Below are 19,161 nucleotides of genomic sequence, written 5' to 3' on the forward strand. Positions count from 1 at the left end.
ATATGGATCTCCCGACAGGTATGTCAGAATGGGCTCAATCTTTCTGAAAATTTGCTAACCTCAGACGCCATCTACGTCGATGTCACAGATCGATTTTTCCGATCCGTGGAAGGCATGAAGCCTGGAAATGTCGTCGCTTCCCAGTACTTCGATATGCTCGAAGGATCAAGAGCTATAGAGATAGGAAACCTTCGTTTGGATACAGGGCTTATTAAATTGAAACAGGAGGAAATCATGTTCGATGCTGCAGCACCTCAAGACGTGGACAACGTGTTGGGCTCCATGAACCACATAACCATGCTGCTCATGCTGTGGTTTCTGGGGCTGTCATTACCTGTGACACTACTCAGTAATCGTTATGTTTTGGACTTTTTGCAGAGTTATCATCGCAGCGGTGGCCAATTGGACAAAACAAGCTTGGTGAACCACAGACTCCATAAGGACGGCTTCACGGAACCGGATCTGGACGAATCACTCTTGGTCAACAAGGTACTCCGAGCATTTGTTGCTGGAATTTGCAAATTCTCTGGAGTAGTCAGAGAGATCGCTTTGAATGTGCTATATGACGAAGAGGACTTGACTACACGAAACATGGACCTCGATATGCTCAGTGCAGTGGACCCCAGCGTCATAATAGAAACAATCGAGGAAGCTAAAGCATGGGTGCAAGTAAAAGAGAAATCAGGGTTGCTTATAGACTACCTCTCCTTGGCTGCTGCATTGGTGTCCATTTGCGATGTTGTTCGCTCCACGATTAGCTTGTACTATCCAGGAGAGAAGCTCTCATTTCCGTGCATTGAAAACATCAAAGAACTTGCCAAAAAGTTAGAAAACGAGAATCTTGGCCTCGGTCCCGAACTTTCCGTCTCTAAATTTGTTCAGACAGACTGCAACAACAAGCATATACCATATGACAACTTCCTTGTTGAACAAAAAAAGGCCTACACTGATTTGTGGAAGATGGCTGCTGAAATCGAAACGTTTGTCACCGCATTCTCCAAATTTGACAATGTTCGCCAGCTCCAGTCTTTCCTTCGCTTCAGCATGGCCCCTCGCATGACAGCAGACTATAGTTCCGTTGCTCGTGGATTTTACCAGCTATTCTTCATAAGAGACGACAAGTCCATCGTCGGTCTGGAGGAGTCCGTGGGCTCTACAGCCATAAGGCTCATGGAGAACTTGAGTTGTGCTGGAACCTCAGTGTTGGATACCGCTTCTTGGAAAATTCCTGAGGAGGATCCGTTCAAAAAAGAGCAAATGCATAGAGACGCTCTTTCTCGAATCGGAGCTCTTCTTGATGACATTGAAAATGCCATGTACAAAATGCTCTCCAATTACGGTAACAACAAGTGCAGACAGAGGCAGTTTGACAACCAGACCATTGTCATTTGGGATACATTACAGTACACTTCTGAGAATCTTGAGCTTTACCTCTTCTCCAAGTTCGCCATTGGCGACAGGTTAGCACCTGACTCCATGGAGCCTGCTCTTCCCGTCACAGCTTTTGCATATCATACCAAGCTCAATGTCATGCTTGAGACCATTTTGAGTGGATTCGAATTGAACTTGTACAAACCTTTTGAAGCCGCTCAAATGTACTGGTATGCCTCATACTTGGCCGAGAACGACCATGCCAATATCTCAGTTAGAGTCAAGCAAATTAATAATGGAAAACTTGCATCAGTTCTGAGTTTGGCTAAAAAGATTAAAAAGGCTAAGGCGGGTCCTAAGAAGGAGGAGTTCAAGAAGTTGCATAAGGCATTGACTGAAGCTGCTGTTCCTCAGGTTAAAAATAATATGCTGTATATCGAGCAGTTCTTGGAGCCTTCGATTTTGGCCATTCAGATGCTTTGCATTGCGGTATCCCAAACCTTGCTCTTGTATCAACTGCTTGGTGCAAACATGGGCAAACCGCCGGCGATTGTGGACGACGAGCTTTTGTACAATTTACGTATGAAGCCGTGGCGCTCAGTGGAGGTGCCAGCATGTCCAAGCTTCACTGAGTATCAGGAAGCTACAGAGTTCTACACCTCTTTTGGAAAGCTTGGTCCTGATATGAAGAAGCAGAGGTATATCGATGTAATTGGAGACCTCAGGAGGAACTTCAGCGGAGCTTTGCAGCTTTTGAGTGACATTGTTGAGAAGTTTGACACTGACTCGATGAAGTCGTTCTTCAAGGGTTCCGAGAAGGACGCACGTCTGTGGTATGACAATATTCGCAAGACGTGTGGGGCCTACCTAGAGGAGCTCCAGAGTCTTGAACTGAAGATAAAGACTGATTCAGTTGAGAGTGATACGAAGGTGAAGATCTCCGAAACGTATCACGAATACTTCCCCATCTACACCATGGTAACGAAGCAGAAATGAGTCGTCTCCCGCAAACAATTAAAAAAAATTCCTCCACGAACGAGATCTCTACGTATGTCTCGAATTCAAAATGGTCACATGCAGCTGGGGAAAGTCCGGGGTCGGCTCCGTGGGCTTCGCATCGGTCACGAAGTCCGAACCCGAGACCCAGAACGGGCCGTTTCGGAGTAAAATTGACTCAGACAATACGCACGTCATTTCAGCTGCCTCCGTGTAATTTGTGGAAGGGAGGTGCATGGGTTAGGATGGCATGCCTCGTGTAGCCGAGTTGCAGCCAGGGAGCAAGTGGTCTCATTGTGTGGAGGCCTCGCCGGTTCTCCAGCAGTTTGCTGGGTCTGAGTTTGAGACACAAAGGGGGAGCAAACCAAGCTCGTAACCTACAATCTTGTGAATATCAACTCCTTCGTCTGACTACATCATTAGTCTTTTTCCATTGACAGCTCTTTGCATCGCTGCATGCGTGAGTCAAAGGCCCGTTTCAGGTGCTATTTTTTTATGGCTTGTCTGCGAAGGTTCCGCCGCATTCTAGCCTTCAATTTCGCACCCAAAGGCTCTCCTAAAGGATTTGTCAGCATCTCTTCCACCCAAGCGCGGCGTGCTGCTGCCGCTGCTAAACGAAGAAACAGGCTTCTGCAAAAAAAAAAAAAAAAAAAAAAAAAAGCCAATATGTTAAAAGTGCCGGATCCTGTCTTATATACCCCCGATCTCTGCTCCATCTCTGCCGCGGGAGGAAAAAGCAATTCGTCACTGCCCACTACTTAAAGCCCCTCACTCCCGCATCAGACGTTAGCCTATATACCATCTATCTAACGTCACTTGCCACCCACAACCTACTACTTCTTTTTTCCAAAGACGCTAAGGTACCCAATTTTAGTTGCGATAGGGGACATTAAAAAAACTAGCCTAATTCCAAATCTCCGTATATTCCGTTTTTAGTCTCCCGAATCCTTCCCACCCAACCCCAGACTTCGCCATGGTCGACAAGAGAGAACACCCCGAAGCGGAGACGGAGTCGTCGCTTGCTCACGAGGACAAAAAGACTCACGTCAAGCCAGGCAGAAAGTACGCCAACACAGAGCCAAAATCCAAGAGAACTGCTCAGAACAGAGCCGCCCAGAGGGCCTACAGAGAAAGAAAGGAGAAGAAAATGAAGGACCTTGAGGACAAGGTCGCCGATTTGGAGGACAAGAACATCAAGGCTGCCACGGAGCAGGACTTGTTGAAGGCCCAGATTGACCTCTTGAAGAGGGAGCTCGCCCGCCACAGAGGACACCTGGATTTTTCAGATCTCCAGTTGCCCACCTCCGTGGGTAAGTTGACGAACCCTAATCCTGACCGTAAGAAGGACAAACGAACTGTGGCCGACACGCCCAATGCCGAGTTCCCTTGGTCTGCGGAGAACTTGCAGAATGCTCCTTCTAACTACTCCAGCCAGCAATTGCCAGACTTGGTTAGCGGCTCCTCGCTGTCTACGTCACCCAACGAGGGCAATTTTGTCTCTCCCGACTCTCAAACGAGCGAGTCTCAGCACGGCCTGATCAACATGAACCTTAGTCCGCAGAATCAGTTTAATATCTCGCCTCGCTACGAAGAACAGCTTGATCCATTCTGTGTGAAGCTTAACGAAGCTTGCGGTACGAAGCAGCGGCCGGTGCCAAAGTACCGTCGTGAAGGAAACGATATTCCTCCCGTCAGAGAGGAGGACGTGCCCCAGCCCGTGGCGCCAGAAACCGACTTCCAGTCGCTATTCACGCCTGCCGAACACATTAACGACCCATTCTTCAACGACACATCCAACTACAACTTCAATTTCCCCGTTAACGAGGACCAGAACGACCTTCTATCGTTCTACAACGACAACAACTTTGACGTGTCGCTAGCGTTTGGCAACCCAACCAACGAGCTCGAGAACAGACAAGATAAGCCCAACATCGAGGGTCTCGTGAGCGAGGAGTCTGCCTACGACCCACTCGGCAGCGTCAACACAGACTTTAACTTTAACGAGTTCGTCAAGAGCAGCTTACCGTCTGATGCCAGTTCGAGAACGAACTCTGTCAGCGGCGCCAACAGATCCACGCTGTCGGTGACGAGTTACAACAGCAGTCCCGCTATCAAGGAGGAGAAACAGGAGGAGGAGGTTGTGCCTGCTCCTGACAAGACGATCAAGTGTTCTGAGATCTGGGACCGCATCACCTCTCACCCTCGCTACACGGACTTGGACATTGACGGATTGTGTAACGAGTTGAAGAGCAAGGCCAAGTGCTCTGAGAAGGGCGTTGTGTTGGACCTGAAGGACGTGAACAAACTTATCGAGAAGTCCGTGAGCAAGTTTGGCATGAAGACTTGATATGTATTTGATTTATCATGAAATTACGAATGGCGTTTAAGAGTGAAGCAGGCGACCGTAGTGATCGACAAGTGAAGTGAAAATCTCGTAAATCAACTGACGAAGTCGTCAGCATTCCCCGGATTTTTCTGAAATTCCCCGGTCTTACTTATCTGGGTATCCCGACGAATTCGCTTAAGCGCAGAACCAGCTCAGCGATCCCCACATCCTCAATGCGAGCAGGCCACTTTAAGCGCCACGGAGTTGTTGACACAAAAAACCGCGCTCCTTGAAATCAAAATGTTTCATGAATCCCAAATTTATTCAGAGTTTTGCCCCGCTTCAGCCGGATTCGATCTCCAAAAGGCTTCTGCAAGTGAACCTCGAAGAAGTCTATTTCTCTTAAGGGTAGTTACAGCCTCCAGCCGTCCCCGCGGTACCTGGTTCCACGGAACGAGCCCCACTTGAAACGGAGCTACCCAACGAAAAACAAGAAAATGCTTCACACAAAACAATCAAAAAAAGTTGTTTCAAGTGCCACAAAAGCAAAAATACAATGAGGAGGTTGAGGCAAAGCAGCGGATTGAACAATGGTGACGGGGTTAACCTCGGGCGTCCCTCCCAGATTCCGCGTTTTGCAACCATTAGCAAGCGAGATAACGTGGGGCAGTGAGGGCTCCGAATTAGGTTCACAGTTTGGAACTTGATGAAAAAGAACCAAAAACAAAAGAAGCAAAACGTTCACAGTAGTTCGGGAGTCGTGACTGATTGTGAACAATGAACAACGGCTTTGACAGAGACATCTTATACATGTATTGCCAGAGCTCCGCCACCCCTCTCTCGTTTCGATTACTTCCCGCTACGCAGATCAGCGGGGACCCCCACCTGGGCATCACTATAAAAAGAGCCATTTCCTCTTTTTTAAAAATCCATGGGTAAGGACAATCTGGCCGTTAGCATCGAGGAAAGACCCCTGGGGTCGATCGACAAGCCTTCTGTGGAGTGGGTTGAAGTCAAGGACGAAGAGGCTGGCGTTGATGAAGCCGCTGTGGATATCGAGAAGTTTTCAGACATTGACGAGAAGAAATTGCTCTGGAAGATCGATCTTCACTTGATTCCGCTTTTTACTGTTTTGTACTTGCTTAGCTTTTTGGATAGAGGCAACATTGGAAATGCCAAAATAGAGGGTCTTTCCGAGGACTTGAACTTGGTTGGCAACCAGTACAACTTGTGTTTGACGATTTTCTTCATTTTTTACGCTTCCATGGAGATCCCTTCAAATGTCATTTTGCACCACGTCAAGCCTAGATTGTACATCCCCACCACGATGGTGTTGTGGTCGGTTGTCATGACATTGATGGGAACAGTGCAGAACTATCACCAGCTCATGGCCACCAGAGCGCTTTTGGGTTTGTTTGAAGCTTCGCTTTTCCCGGGCATTTCGTACATTTTGTCGATGTACTATAAGAAATCGGAGATTCTCGTCAGAGAGGCTATTTTCTTCAGTGCCGCCTCCATAGCCGGTGCTTTTTCGGGGCTTTTGGCTGCTGCAATTTCTCAAATGGACGGAATTGGTGGATATGAGGGCTGGAGATGGATTTTCATTTTGGAGGGTTTGCTTACCTTTGTCGCTGCCGCCTTGTCGTACTTTTGTTTCCCATTGTACCCCAAGGAAAGTACTTTCCTTACGCCTAAAGAGCGTGAGTTTGTGGTTCACAGGGTGAAGTACTCCTCCAATGCTGAAAATCAGAAAATGACCGGAGCTGGTGCTCCTCCTTCCATGAACTTGGGTGAGGATAATTCTGGTAATGCCTCCAACGTCTGGGCTGTTTTCAAGGACTGGCAGTCGTGGTGCCAGCTTATGACCTACTACGGAGTCTGTGTGCCTCTCTACGGTGTGTCCTTGTTTACACCCACAATTGTCAAAAACTTGGGCTACACATCTACACGTGCACAGCTTATGTCGGCACCTGTTTACATTGTGGCTGCTGTGTTCTGTATTTTCCAGGCCTGGGTCTCCGATAGAGTGGGCCTCAGAACACCGTTTTTGACATTTGACTTGGTATGTATCGCAGTCGGCTACAGCATTTGTTTGGCTCTCTCACCGGAGGATCTGCCTCGGGCCGTCTATGCTGGAGTTTACATTATGGCGTTGGGTATCTATTCTGCTTTCCCGCTTGTGGTGATTTGGTTCTCCAACAACTTAGCTGGATCGTACAAGAGAGCCGTGGGCATGGCCTTCCAAATTGGTATTGGCAATTTTGCCGGTGCATTTTCGTCAAACTTCTACAGAGAACAGGATGCTCCCGAGTACAAGTTGGGCCATGGCCTTGAGCTTGGATTCTCCGTCATGGGTCTTCTTTTTATGTTTATCACTATAATCGGCTACGTTGCAAGTAACCGAAAGAAGAAGAGAGATCTTGCATTGGGCAAGTACGATGGAGTTCCTCCCGAGGAGCTTGTCAAGATGGGCGACAAGAGTCCCCACTTTGTGTACCGTTTGTAGCTGGCTACAACATGAATTACGAGAAAGAAGTTACGAGAAAGAAGTTACGAGAAAGAAGTTACGAGACAGAAGTTACGAGACAGAAGTTACGAGACAGAAAAAGATTTGAGAGATGTAGTGTAGTTGAGGTTTTAGGTTTGTACTATTCAACAACGTAAGAGGAGGCAGTTTCCCGTCCCATCAACCAAATTCAAAAAAATATTGAAAGCAAATTCGGCTAGATTCTGACGGTGTAAAACTGAAGTTAAATGTCTCAGTGCCGAATTCGGTTTAAGCTTTCCTGGTTCCGGATCTTACTCGGGCTCGCTAGACGACAGGCATATTGATTGCCTATACCAGCAACACACTTTGGCGAAGTTCACCAAAAAAAGTCCCTAGCGTAAAGATCATCATCTCAACTTGTTCTCCTTTTCCTTCTTTTCCAGCCTACCAGCCTACCCCAGATCTACATCTCACTCTGGTGGGGTGATTGTTTCTACTCCCAAACGAGTAATTCAGCCGTATTGTCGCGAGCCTCACCAGCCACAACGTCACCAATACCAACTAAACTTCAATATCCACAAAGCAAAGCCTCCTTGAATCAAACTTCCTAACCTTAAATTCAAAATCAACTCTGAAAAGCTTTTTCACCACCCACGCCGTTCTAGAACAGGCTGACGCCGCACGGGTGGCTGCGAAATCCAGGAACCAATCTAAACCACAAGACCGCCCAAGAATTGCCCGAAATCCGTGAATAACTTAGCTTCTTTTCTGTCGGTTGCCAAGCGGCATCCGCCTCTGCGCTACATAACTCGAGTTCCCGGTTCCTGCTGAAAAGTCAAGAAAAATAACAATGCTGCTACCACCGAGGTCGTGGTGGACCTACAGAGAAGCCCAGAAGCCAGCGGGCCGCCAAAGCCGAAAAAGAGAAAAAGCCGAAAAAGAAAGAAAAGCCTTCGATTTTTTTTCGTTTTTCTTGACAAAAATCACCTAAGCGAGTCTAAGCCACGGGTGCAAGGTGGTGGTGTTTGATTGTCTTGAAAATCGGTGCCGCGGTTCATGCTGGTATGAGGACTAAAGCAGCCGCAGCCCCGGGATCTCGAACCACCTCTAGGAAAGGTCATAAGCAGCAGAAAAGAAAAAAACCTCTACTTTTGAACGAATTTCAAATTTTAAAAAATCCCACCGCAGCAACTTCTTTCTTTGTGCTTGCCAGCAGCAGCAACCGGGCAGTTGCTGAAAGGTTCTAGCCGTTCTGCTGCTTTTCGCTCACTTTTTTTTTTTTTTTTTCTTTTAGGATGTGCGTGCCATCGCCTAGAAACGCTCACTCAAGGGCCTCGAAATCTCGCTGAGAACCGTTTTAAGCCGTGGTGCACGGGTTTCCTTCCAAATCCACCATCTCCCTCTCTTCCCAAGACTCCCTCTTTCAAGAAATTCCTTCTCGTTCCTCGCCAGCTGCCAATACCCTGGGCACCCTTGGTCCTGCCCAAAACTAGTAATCGTCCAGACACTCTTTGTTGTCCTGCACACAGTCCGCTAGGCCCATTCTCTACACACCTCCAAACCTCGAGCCGTCTTCATCTCCATACCACAAGTCTCTTCTTTTTTCCAAAAAGGCCCCACCCCTCCCACACCGTTGGTCCCCACGCTCCTTCCCTACCTATTTGCAAAAGCCCCCGCAAAAACCCCTTGTCACCAGGAGTACGCGACACATACACCAGTGAAACCGCCTCTGTAAACAAACGAGCCAAACAGACAAGTACCCACACTTTTGCCACACCATCTATCCCGCCATGACCCTGGGTCTCCTTCTATGCATAAAGCAGTTTAATGCTCGCCTCGGCGACGAGTTGAATCTCGCTGTCGGGGAGAAAATCGAGGTGTTAGCCGACGACTCTGAGTATAACGACGGCTGGTATATGGGTAAGTCCGTCACCAGCGGCAAGGTTGGACTTTTTCCCAAACTGTTCACGAAACCCGTGGCCGAACAGCCCCTGGAACCTACTTTGTTGAGGTCCCGTTCCCGCAGAGTTCCCTCTGGTCAGAAGAAAGATACGGGTAGCAGGTTAGCTTCCCAGGAGAAGCCCTCGACGCAGCCAGAGCAGACACAGACGCAGCTGAACGACGTCCACTCCACGATGAACGAGATCGATAAGGCCTTGGAAGAGCTCCAGACGTCTACGCGTGAGTCGTCGAAGGAAGACGTCCAGGCCAAGGAGGAAAAGCCAGCAGAGCAGCCTAAAAAGGGCCACAACCGTAACGTGTCCACTCAGTCTCTCACTACCGACCTCAACCCCTTGCAAGCTTCAGAATGGACGCCCAAGCAGGTTCTGTCTTATTTCGCTATCGTGTTGGGCTTCGACATGAGCGTGGCTGGTAAGTTCGCTCGCCACAAGATCACGGGTGAAATTTTGTTCCAGCTTGACTTGGCCCATCTCAAGGAATTGGACATTGACTCCTTCGGTACTCGTTTCGAGGTCTACAAGGAAATCGAGAAGCTCAAGGATATGGCCTCCAGAACTCCTGGCAGCCGCGTCGCTTCCAAAACTAATGCACCTGAAAAGGTCGTCCAGCCTGAAGAGAACGAAGAGTCTCACAAGGAAGCCTCTCACAAGGAAGCCTCTCCGCCATTCAATAACTCTGATCTGGATGAGGGCGAGAAGGAGAGAACCCATGATCGCGAGCCCAAGAGTGCCTCCACGCTTCTCCCAGCACCTTCTTTCAACCCATATGCCAAAGAAAACGGAAAGAGAGCAGCATCGGCTAAGAGCCATGCTAGAACAAGATCTCAATCTATGGAAAACTTGCTGGCTTTGAATACCCCCAAGACAGACACTTCTTTCATGTCACCCAGGAAGGCCCCTGAGCCTCCTGCTTTGAGCCCTATGAACAAGAACTTCAAGTTCGGTGGCAGTCCAGCTGTTCCACAAAGCAACGACTCTCCAGCTAGCCACAGCTTCTACATGACCAGAACAAACGCTTCCTCGGGTATGGTCAACAGCCCTGGTGGCACCTCCAGACCTGCCTCATCTATCTACGATGCTGGCACTCTGGGTCATCATAGACGCACTTCCTCCAGTAAGAATGAGATGGCCCACAGAAGACATTCTTCCCTCTTCTCGTTCATGTCTGGTAATGGTAACGAAGAGTCTGGTGTCCCACAGAAGGAGAAGTTGCACAGTCAGAACTTAACTAAGGGTCTTGCAAGTCCAACGAAAAACAAGAGAGCTTCAAGGCTCTTTGACAAGCAACCTGATCCAGCTGAGTTCACCGAAGACACTTTGCCAGACATTGACGATGTGAACCTTTCGCCAAAGAAGGAGAGAGTCGCCTCAGGTGGTTCAAATAAGAGTGGTGACGATAAGCGTAACGCTAGCAGATTGAAGAGCTTGCGTTCGGTTTCTACCTCGAATTTCAGAGGTCTCACCGGATCGAGAAAACTGAAGACCTCCGCTTTCCAGGAAGGTATCAGAGACATTACTCCTGACGAGGCTATCAAGACTTCCAGTTTCAGCGGCTGGATGTCAAAGAAGTCAGGTAGTACCTTGGGTTGGAGATCGCGCTACTTCACACTTCACGGCACGAGGTTGTCTTACTTCACTAATTTGCGTGACAAGCGTGAAAAGGGTTTGATCGACATTACCGCCCATAAGGTTATTCCTATCAGTACTGATGGAGACAGTGCAAGCAGTAACGACAAATACATTGCTCTCTACGCAGCCCTGACAGGTCTCGGAAGATTCTGTTTCAAGATTGTTCCTCCAGCACCGGGCTTCAAGAAGGGTTTGACGTTCACGCAACCCAAGACCCATTTCTTCGCCGTTGAGACGCAGGAGGAGATGAAGGGCTGGTTGAAGGCTCTTATGACTGCCACCATTGATATCGACGACAGCGTTCCTGTGGTGAGTAGTTGCAACACGCCCACGGTCTCTTTGGCGAAGGCCCAGGAGCTTCTTGCTAAGGCCAGAGAAGAGAACAAAGTCAGAGACGAGGAACTTAGGGCGAAAGGATTCATTCGTGATGGTGAGTTGCTTGAGGACATGACTAACTCGACGACGCTCTACAATGACAGCAATACCTCTGAGGAGGCTTCCCCTGTTGTTGGGTACATGGATGAGACAACCATCTCTTCGAGCAGTACCGGACAAGCACCACCACCTAAGCTTACCGTTGACACATCGGCGACCAAGGTTAAACGCGGCCCCACCACACCCCAATTGCCTTCTGGTCAAGGTTTTTCCTCCCCATACCTTCTAGCTTCAGGAATCCTTTCTCCCAAGCAAGCGGGATCTTCTGCTGGCAGCACCCCCAACACCACCAAGTCAGCTAAAAAGGAGTACTTCCCTGACATGGGCACTCCTGCTTCGGAGAAGCTGGATGGCTCTTTTGAGCAGCCTGTTTTCAGCAATAGCAATGGCAGAATCTTGAGTGGCAGCAAGAAGAAGGACAAGTCGGATAAGCTTATGGCTTACACCAGTGACGGATCTTTTGTGATCAAGTCTAAAAAATAATGTTGTAACAATCTTTAATTACTAATGATGATCTTGAGGTTATACAATTGATGAAGAACAATACATGAATAACATATCCCAGACAATACTTTTTGTAGACGTTGAATTCTCCGTTCGCATTAGGAGTAACTGATTATTCCGTCTTACGGCGGCGATCGAGTAAAAAGATAGATCAGTACTATTACTTCAAATAATTATTCACTAGAAGTAGCTATTTGTCCAATAGATTGATTTAATTGCGTGGTGTTGGTAATTACAATGCAAAACTGAATATTGTACTGAATCTCGAAAATGGCTGCGAATTTTGAAAACTGTACGTTCGATTAGACACAGCAAAGAAAGTGTACATATCATTTCGTCACTTAAAAATCGAGTTCACGGCGGGAAGACAATTAACCTTAATCAAATCAATTAGCAAAACAATCTCATTCTTGGAAATCCTTTGCAACTAACTTTGAGCCACATGTAGCTTCTCCAAGAGTTGATTCATCTGAATAGCCATTTACCAGCCCTGGAACCACCCAGTAGTTTCATAAGAAACAGAGATATTTGCGATAGCTGGATGTTTTTGCTTACTCAATTCCTTGACATTTTGAACTCTTTGAATTCTGTTCATCTGGCTTTACATATACGGATGGAGCAAACTCGTAATACGCTTCAATCTCGTAATTTACTTCTTTTTCATGAACCAAACATACGTCGAGCCAGGTCAATAAGAGAAACTCCTCAAATACAATCAGCCGAGAATTCCTAGCAGAGTCCAATTTTGACCCCTTCACCCACATTATCACCTCACTACCTCCACTGTTATGTTGATCTGGGGAAGCGCGAAGATCAACTTTGACCTACCACTATGGAAGACGTCAATGTTACCCAGCAGCTCCGACTGGTCATCGTGCACCTGTTGGATACGTTCAACTATAGGAACGCCGAGTTTGCTGCCGAGCACTTGGTCGCTTTAACCCCAAACAACCCAGACCTGCTCTTCCTATATGCCCTAGTGCTATACCGTCAGAGCAAATACAAACTGGCCTTCAACAGAACGGCACTGGAGCTTGGTCATGGCCACTTGGGCTGTGCCTACATCTACGCAAGGCTGTGTCTTCACTTGGGCAAATACAAGGAGGGAATCTACACTTTGGTGGGAGTACTGCCTTTGTACAATGAAAGCAGTGAATCCAAGAGCCTGTCGTGGGGACAACTGCCGGAGCCCGAGCCCCTGACTTCGTACTTTCTGCTGCCTAGACAGCGTCACGAATACGAAGCTCACAGGCTGCTTCTTCCAGACCTGCTGGCGGTATACCACTTGCTAGGAGACTTGTATAAGGCAGAGGGTGACACCACCAAGAGTGCTTTGAACTACGCCACGGCCGTAAAACTCAATGTCTTTGACTTTGAAGCATTTCAGGAATTGGCTCGTTCTGGTACCGACGTCAGAGTAAAGGCCATCTACAAGCCAAACCAGCGTCGCACACTGCCGCTGCCGGTACTTGAACCTAAAAGCATCAACACAAACGACTCGGCAGGCATTTCCAACCCGTTTGCTACGCCCAGGTTGGCCAAAAATGTCGATGTTTCCACGCCTCGAATACTATCGGCGTCAGTGCCAGATGCTCCGCTTCGAAAGCCCCAGGATGAGTTCAAACCACCTGCGCCAGTACTGAATGCGTCCCTACAACAGGTGCCTCAAATCCAGGTACCTCAACCTCCTAAAAAACACTACACAAAACGGCTGTCGTTGGCCCCTCCCTCGGCCCAGACTCGCCAGGGCCTCAAGAGAACATCGTCACTGGGTTTCATCTCAGAGGCTCGCCTGCCCTCACAGAAGGACGTTGAAGCTGCTGACCTCACCCTACGCAAACTCTTCTCCACTTTGGCCAAGGCATACAAGTGCTTCTGTAAGTATGACTGCTACAAGGCCATCCGTCTTCTTGAGCTGTTGCCTGATAATATCAAAGACACTCCCTGGGCTCTCAGTAAGCTCGGGCGTCTTCACTACGAGATCGTCAATTACAAGCAGAGCAGACGTTTCTTTATCAGGTTACGCCAGTCAGACCGTACCAGGCTTGAGGACATGGAATATTATTCCACATTACTTTGGCATTTACAGAAAAATGTCGAGCTCACCTACTTGGCCAATGAAGTCCACGACATTGACGCTCTGCTGCCCATTACCTGGTGTGTCATGGGTAACCTCTTCTCGTTGACTCGGGAACCTGACGAAGCTATTCGTTGCTTCGACAAAGCCATCAAGATCGACCCTCATTTCACCTATGCACATACGCTCAAGGGCCACGAGTACTATTCGAACGACAACTACGAGAAGGCACTCGATTGCTTCCGCTTGAGTCTCCTCATGGACCCTCGTCACTACAATGCCTTATATGGTATTGGAATGGTGTACATCAACTTGGGTGAACTCAGTAAGGCAGACTTCCACTTCAAAAAAGCCGTGGCGATCAACCCGATCAACGTGATCTTGATTTGCTGTGTCGGCATGGTGTTGGAAAAGCTTGGTAAGAAGTCATTGGCGTTGAAGCAATACGACTTGGCCAGCAAGCTCCAACCCCTCTCAGCGTTGCCCATCTTTAAAAAAGCGTCGCTTCTATTCTCCCTCCAACAATTCGACAAGGCCTTGGAACAATTCGAACTCGTCAAGGAGCTTGCACCAAATGAGGCATCTGTGCACTTCCTACTTGCACAGCTCTACAATATACAAAACGACAAATACCTGGCGATTCGGGAGTTCACCATCGCCTTGAACCTCGATCCCAAGGGAAACTATTTGATCAGAGAGGCGATGGAGATGCTCAAAGAATCGTAACAATGCAAGAAGACGACAAGAAAATTGGCACCCGCTTACGGGCGACTTGGCAGAACCTTAACCAATTGACTTCGCCATGGTGGCTTGGAACAAAGCTTAAGAAAACTCCATGACATTTGGTTAATTCGCACATCAATGGCTGTGGCTACATTCTCAAATAGCCGCGAGCAGCATCAACATGCGTACCGACCTTCATATAATATGCTCACATTGAATACCCGAGTCTTTTGGAGTTTTTGATCAACGTTTGATTCCACCCTAATCTGTTATGGTACGCGCCGTCGGCCTCTTGGGCCTACTATATATTTGTGCGTTCTGTTCAGCTATAGATCTTATACAGCTGAAACGCCTGTATCACAAGGGAGATCATGTGGATCTTCTTCTAAACAAGATCGAAAGCGACCATACACAATTACCATACAGATACCACGACTTGCCTTTTGTGTGTCATGATAAAACAAAACAAGCAAAAACGCCGTCGCTAGGTGAGGTGCTTAAGGGCGATCGCTTCTGGGAATCCAACTATCAACTTCGGTTCGGAGAAGATGTGCCGTGTCAACGTCTCTGTGATATGTCTGCTACAACTCAGGCCATGACTTGGGCAGACTCCCTCATAAGAAAAGGTTACGTTGTCCATTGGATTCTCGACGGATTGCCAGGCGCCACAACTTTTGAGAGCTCCAACTCCAGGTCTAAGTACTATGCAGCAGGTTTCCCGCTCGGGTTCGTTCAGAACGATGTATCTTACTACTACAACCACGTTGTTCTTGTGGTTAGGTACCATACTGAGCCGGACGGAAGCCACTCGATTGTTGGCTTCGAGGTCTATCCAAGAGTGTGATTGATGAGACATGCCCTGGGTCATCGAAGAATTACAAAAACTTCCCTATCATCCTCAAGGATGCCCAAGGTAAGCCAAAAGAAGGAAGGACAATCATTCCGTACACGTACGCTGTCTACTGGAGAGAGGATATTTCAGTGGGCCATGAAAATCGCTGGACCTTTATTACGAGAATGACAATTCGGCCTCTTCTCGAAAAATTCACTGGATATCCTTGGTTAACTCACTTGTTCTCGTGTGTCTTGTTTCCCTCATAGTGGCCATTGTGATGGTAAGATTCCTCAAATCAGACCTCAAGACCGGCCCAGTCATTCCCACTACTGACCTGAAAGCTGATTATGAACAGAATCTGTGGAAAGCTTTATCAGATGTAGCTGTTCAAAGTCCATTTGCGCCTATTCTACTCAGCAGCTTGTGCGCTGCAGGTGTCCAGATACTCGTTGCTATGATAGGAGTTGTTGTCATTTTCGTCTTGAATTCCAAACTTAGCTTGAGCCCCGGTACTTCCTCCAGTATCTTCTTTGAGAACCATCAAAGCACAATCTTTTCATGCTCGGTATTCTTCTTGTTGGCATCAGGTTTCGTGTCGTCATACGTCGGCGTTATCTTGCACAAACTTTTGAAGAATGATCACCCCAACACTACGTTTGAATTAGGTACAGTGAGTCTATTGGGAGCAATTTTTGCTGGGCTTCTTCCATTCCTTGTCATGGGTGCGTATCTTGTCATCAATTTATTTGTTTGGGCGAAGGAATCATCCAACGCTTTGCCGTTCGGTACCATCGTACTCCTCATTTTGATGTTTGCTCTCATACAAATACCTTTGGGAATTGTGGGAGCCTACTATGGTAACAAGTTCAAGTTCCTGAACAAGTCCTGTTTCATCAACTCATATGTCCCAGCCGAAAAAGGCGGTAAGAAATCAAGCTCAAAACGCCAGCAATTTCTCGGACCAGCAGTCAGCACTTTCGCTTTCGGACTCATTCCATTCGGAATTGTTTATGTGGATCTTCTCTTCATCTTCAATTCCGTTTGGCTTGAGAAAACTACATTCTACTACATGTATGGGTTCTTGCTACTTACCACAGTGCTTTTGCTTATCGTGATTGCAGAGTCATCAATTGTGGCTACCTATATCACTTTGACTGCTTTCAAAAACCCCAATTGGCAATGGCTTTGTTTCCAAGTGGGCTCTAGCATTGGATGGTACATTTACGGGTACACCACATACTATTTCGTTCGCTATCTTCAAATGAGTGATATCGTGAGCGTGCTTATCTATTTCGCCTATATGGCGATGGTGTCGGCGGCTGTCGGCGTGGCTGGAGGAGCCGTGGGTGTTGTCACGGCAACAGTATTTATCAGAAAGATCTACGGAGCAATCAAGGTGGATTAGACCCTAATATATAGACTACAATCAAACAATGCATCAACGTGTATTCGTTCGTTTTAGTATTTCTAGAAGAAATGGAGTGTGAGGTAAGTGAATAAACTGCTTAGTCCAAAGAAGAAGCACCAGTAATGATATCCACCAATTCGTTAGTAATAACAGCCTGTCTGGTTCTGTTGTACAAGATGGAGTAGGAGTTGATCATGTCACCGGCGTTCTTGGAGGCATTGTCCATAGCGTTTCTTCTAGCAGAAATCTCGGAAGCGTGACCCTCAGCCTGGGCGGTCAAGATGGAGTTAGCCAAGGAGAATTCGGCAAAGTCCTCAGATGTGTTTTCAGTCTCCAACTCGTACTTGCTCAAGCCAGGAGCCTTTTCGATAGCGTCGGCGGTGAAAACGTTGAAACTGGATGGCACGAAAGAGACACCAGTCACGAACTTGTTGTACATGATCTCAGTGTTCTCGTACTTACCCAAAGTAGCGATCTCGTCGGCAATGGCGGAAGCCTCGTGGAAAGTTGGCTCCTCCTTACCAACACCGGAGAAGGCTAAGGCCAACTTGTCGGCGTGGGTTCTGGACAACTGAGCCTTGACCTTGTCACCAATGGCGACAATGTCAGCGTTGCCGTTCAACTCCTCAATTCTTTTTCTGGCAGCCTTGGAGATCTGGGTGTGGATGGAACCACACAAACCCTTGTCGGAAGAAACAACGACCAACAAGGTCTTGTCCTCCTTGGAGGTCTCTGGCTCGGTGTTCTTGTAGAACTCAGCGTCAGACTCGTTGAACACTCTGGACGCCTGCATGGCTCTCTGGGCCTTGTTCAATCTGGTGGAAGCAACGATCTTCATGGTGTTGGTGATCTTCTCGATGTTCTTAATCGACTTAAGACGCATCTCAATGTCTCTCAAAGTAGCGTAGTTTCTGAACGGTTAGTACTCAATTGACGGCGATGGTGGGGTTGTTGGCGTCGAAGAAACGCCGCTTTTCAACCAATGGCATCGTAAAACATACCTCACCCCTGAGCGGGCGACCTGGGCAGTGCCGAGACGGAACATTGTGGATGAGTATAGCACGGGACAAGTAGATGGAGAGTTGTAGGTGGTTTTTTTTCTGAGGTCGTTCGGCACCCGGACTGGTGCGAGGACTGGATATGATTGGCTCGTGGAGGCAATAGAGCGCGGTCGGTACCAGGCACGTGATGTCCAGTGGAAATTCAGTGAAATGGGTTTTGGAGGGTTTGGATGGGGAAATGGTTGGTGGAATTGGAGTTTTGAGCTTGAATTGGGTGTGTATGTGAGTTTTGGTGGGATTCTAGGAAGATTTGGTGGTTTTAGCGTGGGGTTGTTGAGGTATACTGACTGCGAAATAGGACGCTATAGGCTAGGCAGTGGAGGGTGTGGAGTGAAAAATAGGGACTACCGTGGTGGGTAGCCCAGAGCGATTATTTAGAATAATTTGAAAGAGAACAATGGTTCGAAAATGTCTAAAAAGTTGAATTTTTATACAGATCTGGAGTGGATCATTGCTTCAATGGCTGCAAAATGGCTGAGATTAGGAAGACAAGGGACCAGAATGCCCTCCGTCTTGCTAGTTTTACAAATGAAGTGAATGTTATGTTTTCTGGTGAGACTTAAACCTCTATTGCTTGTTAAAAACACTATCCACTATCATAAGTATTCAGAGGATGTACGTTCAACGGTTTATCTCACGTAGACAGACTCTAAATAGCATTCATGGTCTGAATAAAGCCAAAGGTTGATAAATTTCAATGACCTTGAAAAGCTTGCTATTGTGAATATCGTTCAAGACAGACTCAAAGTTCTATTCCATCATCTGAAACTTGTCGAATGCTCTCGCTTCTCCCTACCAGAAGGTTCCATCCAACCCCAACAGCTGAAACATGCGGACCTTCTCACAGAGTGCCAATAGCGGTCCGCTGATCTTCACATCAAAGTCATAAGGGCCTTCTTCAATCCCCATCTTCCAAACGCACAGTTCCTCTGCGTCTCTACAATCAGTGCCAACCTGGCCACCCTACAATGTATCCAATAATCATGCTGTGTTATGCTGTAGGGCATCTAAAATACAAAACCCTGGGACTCGCTCACTGCGATGGGTCGTTCTTCTGGTACCCCAAGTAGCCCTGCAAGGGGTAGTTTTCGATCATCTTCATGTACTTCAAAATCAAAGGTCTGCAGTTTCTCTGGGCATCGATGCCGTGGTACTGCTTACACCTTCTCAATGCCTCGTGGGTGATTCTGAGCTCCTCATTTCTGATCCACTGTTCTCTCATCATAGAAGTTCTGGCCTTCTGGACCTCGGCGTAGTTCTCGTAGTTGATGTCGTCAAAAGACACCAACTCTGGTCTCGCGTGTTGTTCGTACGTGGCTATATGTTAGTTGTTTTCTTTCATTTTGT

The 19,161-nt window shown here is 47.6% G+C and overlaps 6 protein-coding genes across 6 annotated transcripts; 5 read left to right on the forward strand and 1 right to left on the reverse strand. All coding sequences in view use genetic code 12, as the record gives it.

Moving 5' to 3' along the window:
• Window positions 1-114: 114 nt before the first annotated feature.
• On the forward strand, window positions 115-2,367 carry CXQ87_004091 (uncharacterized protein; the record flags this gene model as incomplete). The annotated part of the gene is made up of 1 exon (XM_025482542.1): window positions 115-2,367. One exon carries the CDS (start codon window positions 115-117, stop codon window positions 2,365-2,367), a length of 2,253 nt encoding a protein of 750 aa, XP_025337160.1.
• A 973-nt stretch (window positions 2,368-3,340) lies between these two features.
• Window positions 3,341-4,714, forward strand: CAP1 (DNA-binding transcription factor; the record flags this gene model as incomplete). The annotated part of the gene is made up of 1 exon (XM_025482543.1): window positions 3,341-4,714. The coding sequence occupies one exon, from the start codon at window positions 3,341-3,343 to the stop codon at window positions 4,712-4,714; it is 1,374 nt and encodes a 457-aa protein (XP_025337161.1).
• A 910-nt stretch (window positions 4,715-5,624) lies between these two features.
• On the forward strand, window positions 5,625-7,199 carry CXQ87_004093 (uncharacterized protein; the record flags this gene model as incomplete). The annotated part of the gene is made up of 1 exon (XM_025482544.1): window positions 5,625-7,199. One exon carries the CDS (start codon window positions 5,625-5,627, stop codon window positions 7,197-7,199), a length of 1,575 nt encoding a protein of 524 aa, XP_025337162.1.
• A 1,772-nt stretch (window positions 7,200-8,971) lies between these two features.
• Window positions 8,972-11,689, forward strand: BOI2 (Boi2p; the record flags this gene model as incomplete). The annotated part of the gene is made up of 1 exon (XM_025482545.1): window positions 8,972-11,689. The coding sequence occupies one exon, from the start codon at window positions 8,972-8,974 to the stop codon at window positions 11,687-11,689; it is 2,718 nt and encodes a 905-aa protein (XP_025337163.1).
• An 853-nt stretch (window positions 11,690-12,542) lies between these two features.
• Window positions 12,543-16,750, forward strand: CDC27 (anaphase promoting complex subunit; the record flags this gene model as incomplete). Its single annotated transcript, XM_025482546.1, has 4 exons — window positions 12,543-14,509; window positions 14,937-15,324; window positions 15,348-15,491; window positions 15,527-16,750. 4 exons carry the CDS (start codon window positions 12,543-12,545, stop codon window positions 16,748-16,750), a joined length of 3,723 nt encoding a protein of 1,240 aa, XP_025337164.1.
• Window positions 16,751-16,850: 100 nt separating this feature from the next.
• On the reverse strand, window positions 16,851-17,636 carry ATP3 (F1F0 ATP synthase subunit gamma; the record flags this gene model as incomplete). The annotated part of the gene is made up of 1 exon (XM_025482547.1): window positions 16,851-17,636. One exon carries the CDS (start codon window positions 17,634-17,636, stop codon window positions 16,851-16,853), a length of 786 nt encoding a protein of 261 aa, XP_025337165.1.
• Between the last annotated feature and the right edge of the window lie 1,525 nt (window positions 17,637-19,161).

This window comes from Candidozyma duobushaemuli (genome assembly GCF_002926085.2).
Source record: "Candidozyma duobushaemuli strain B09383 chromosome Unknown D_B09383, whole genome shotgun sequence".
Classification (NCBI taxonomy): domain Eukaryota; kingdom Fungi; phylum Ascomycota; class Pichiomycetes; order Serinales; family Metschnikowiaceae; genus Candidozyma; species Candidozyma duobushaemuli.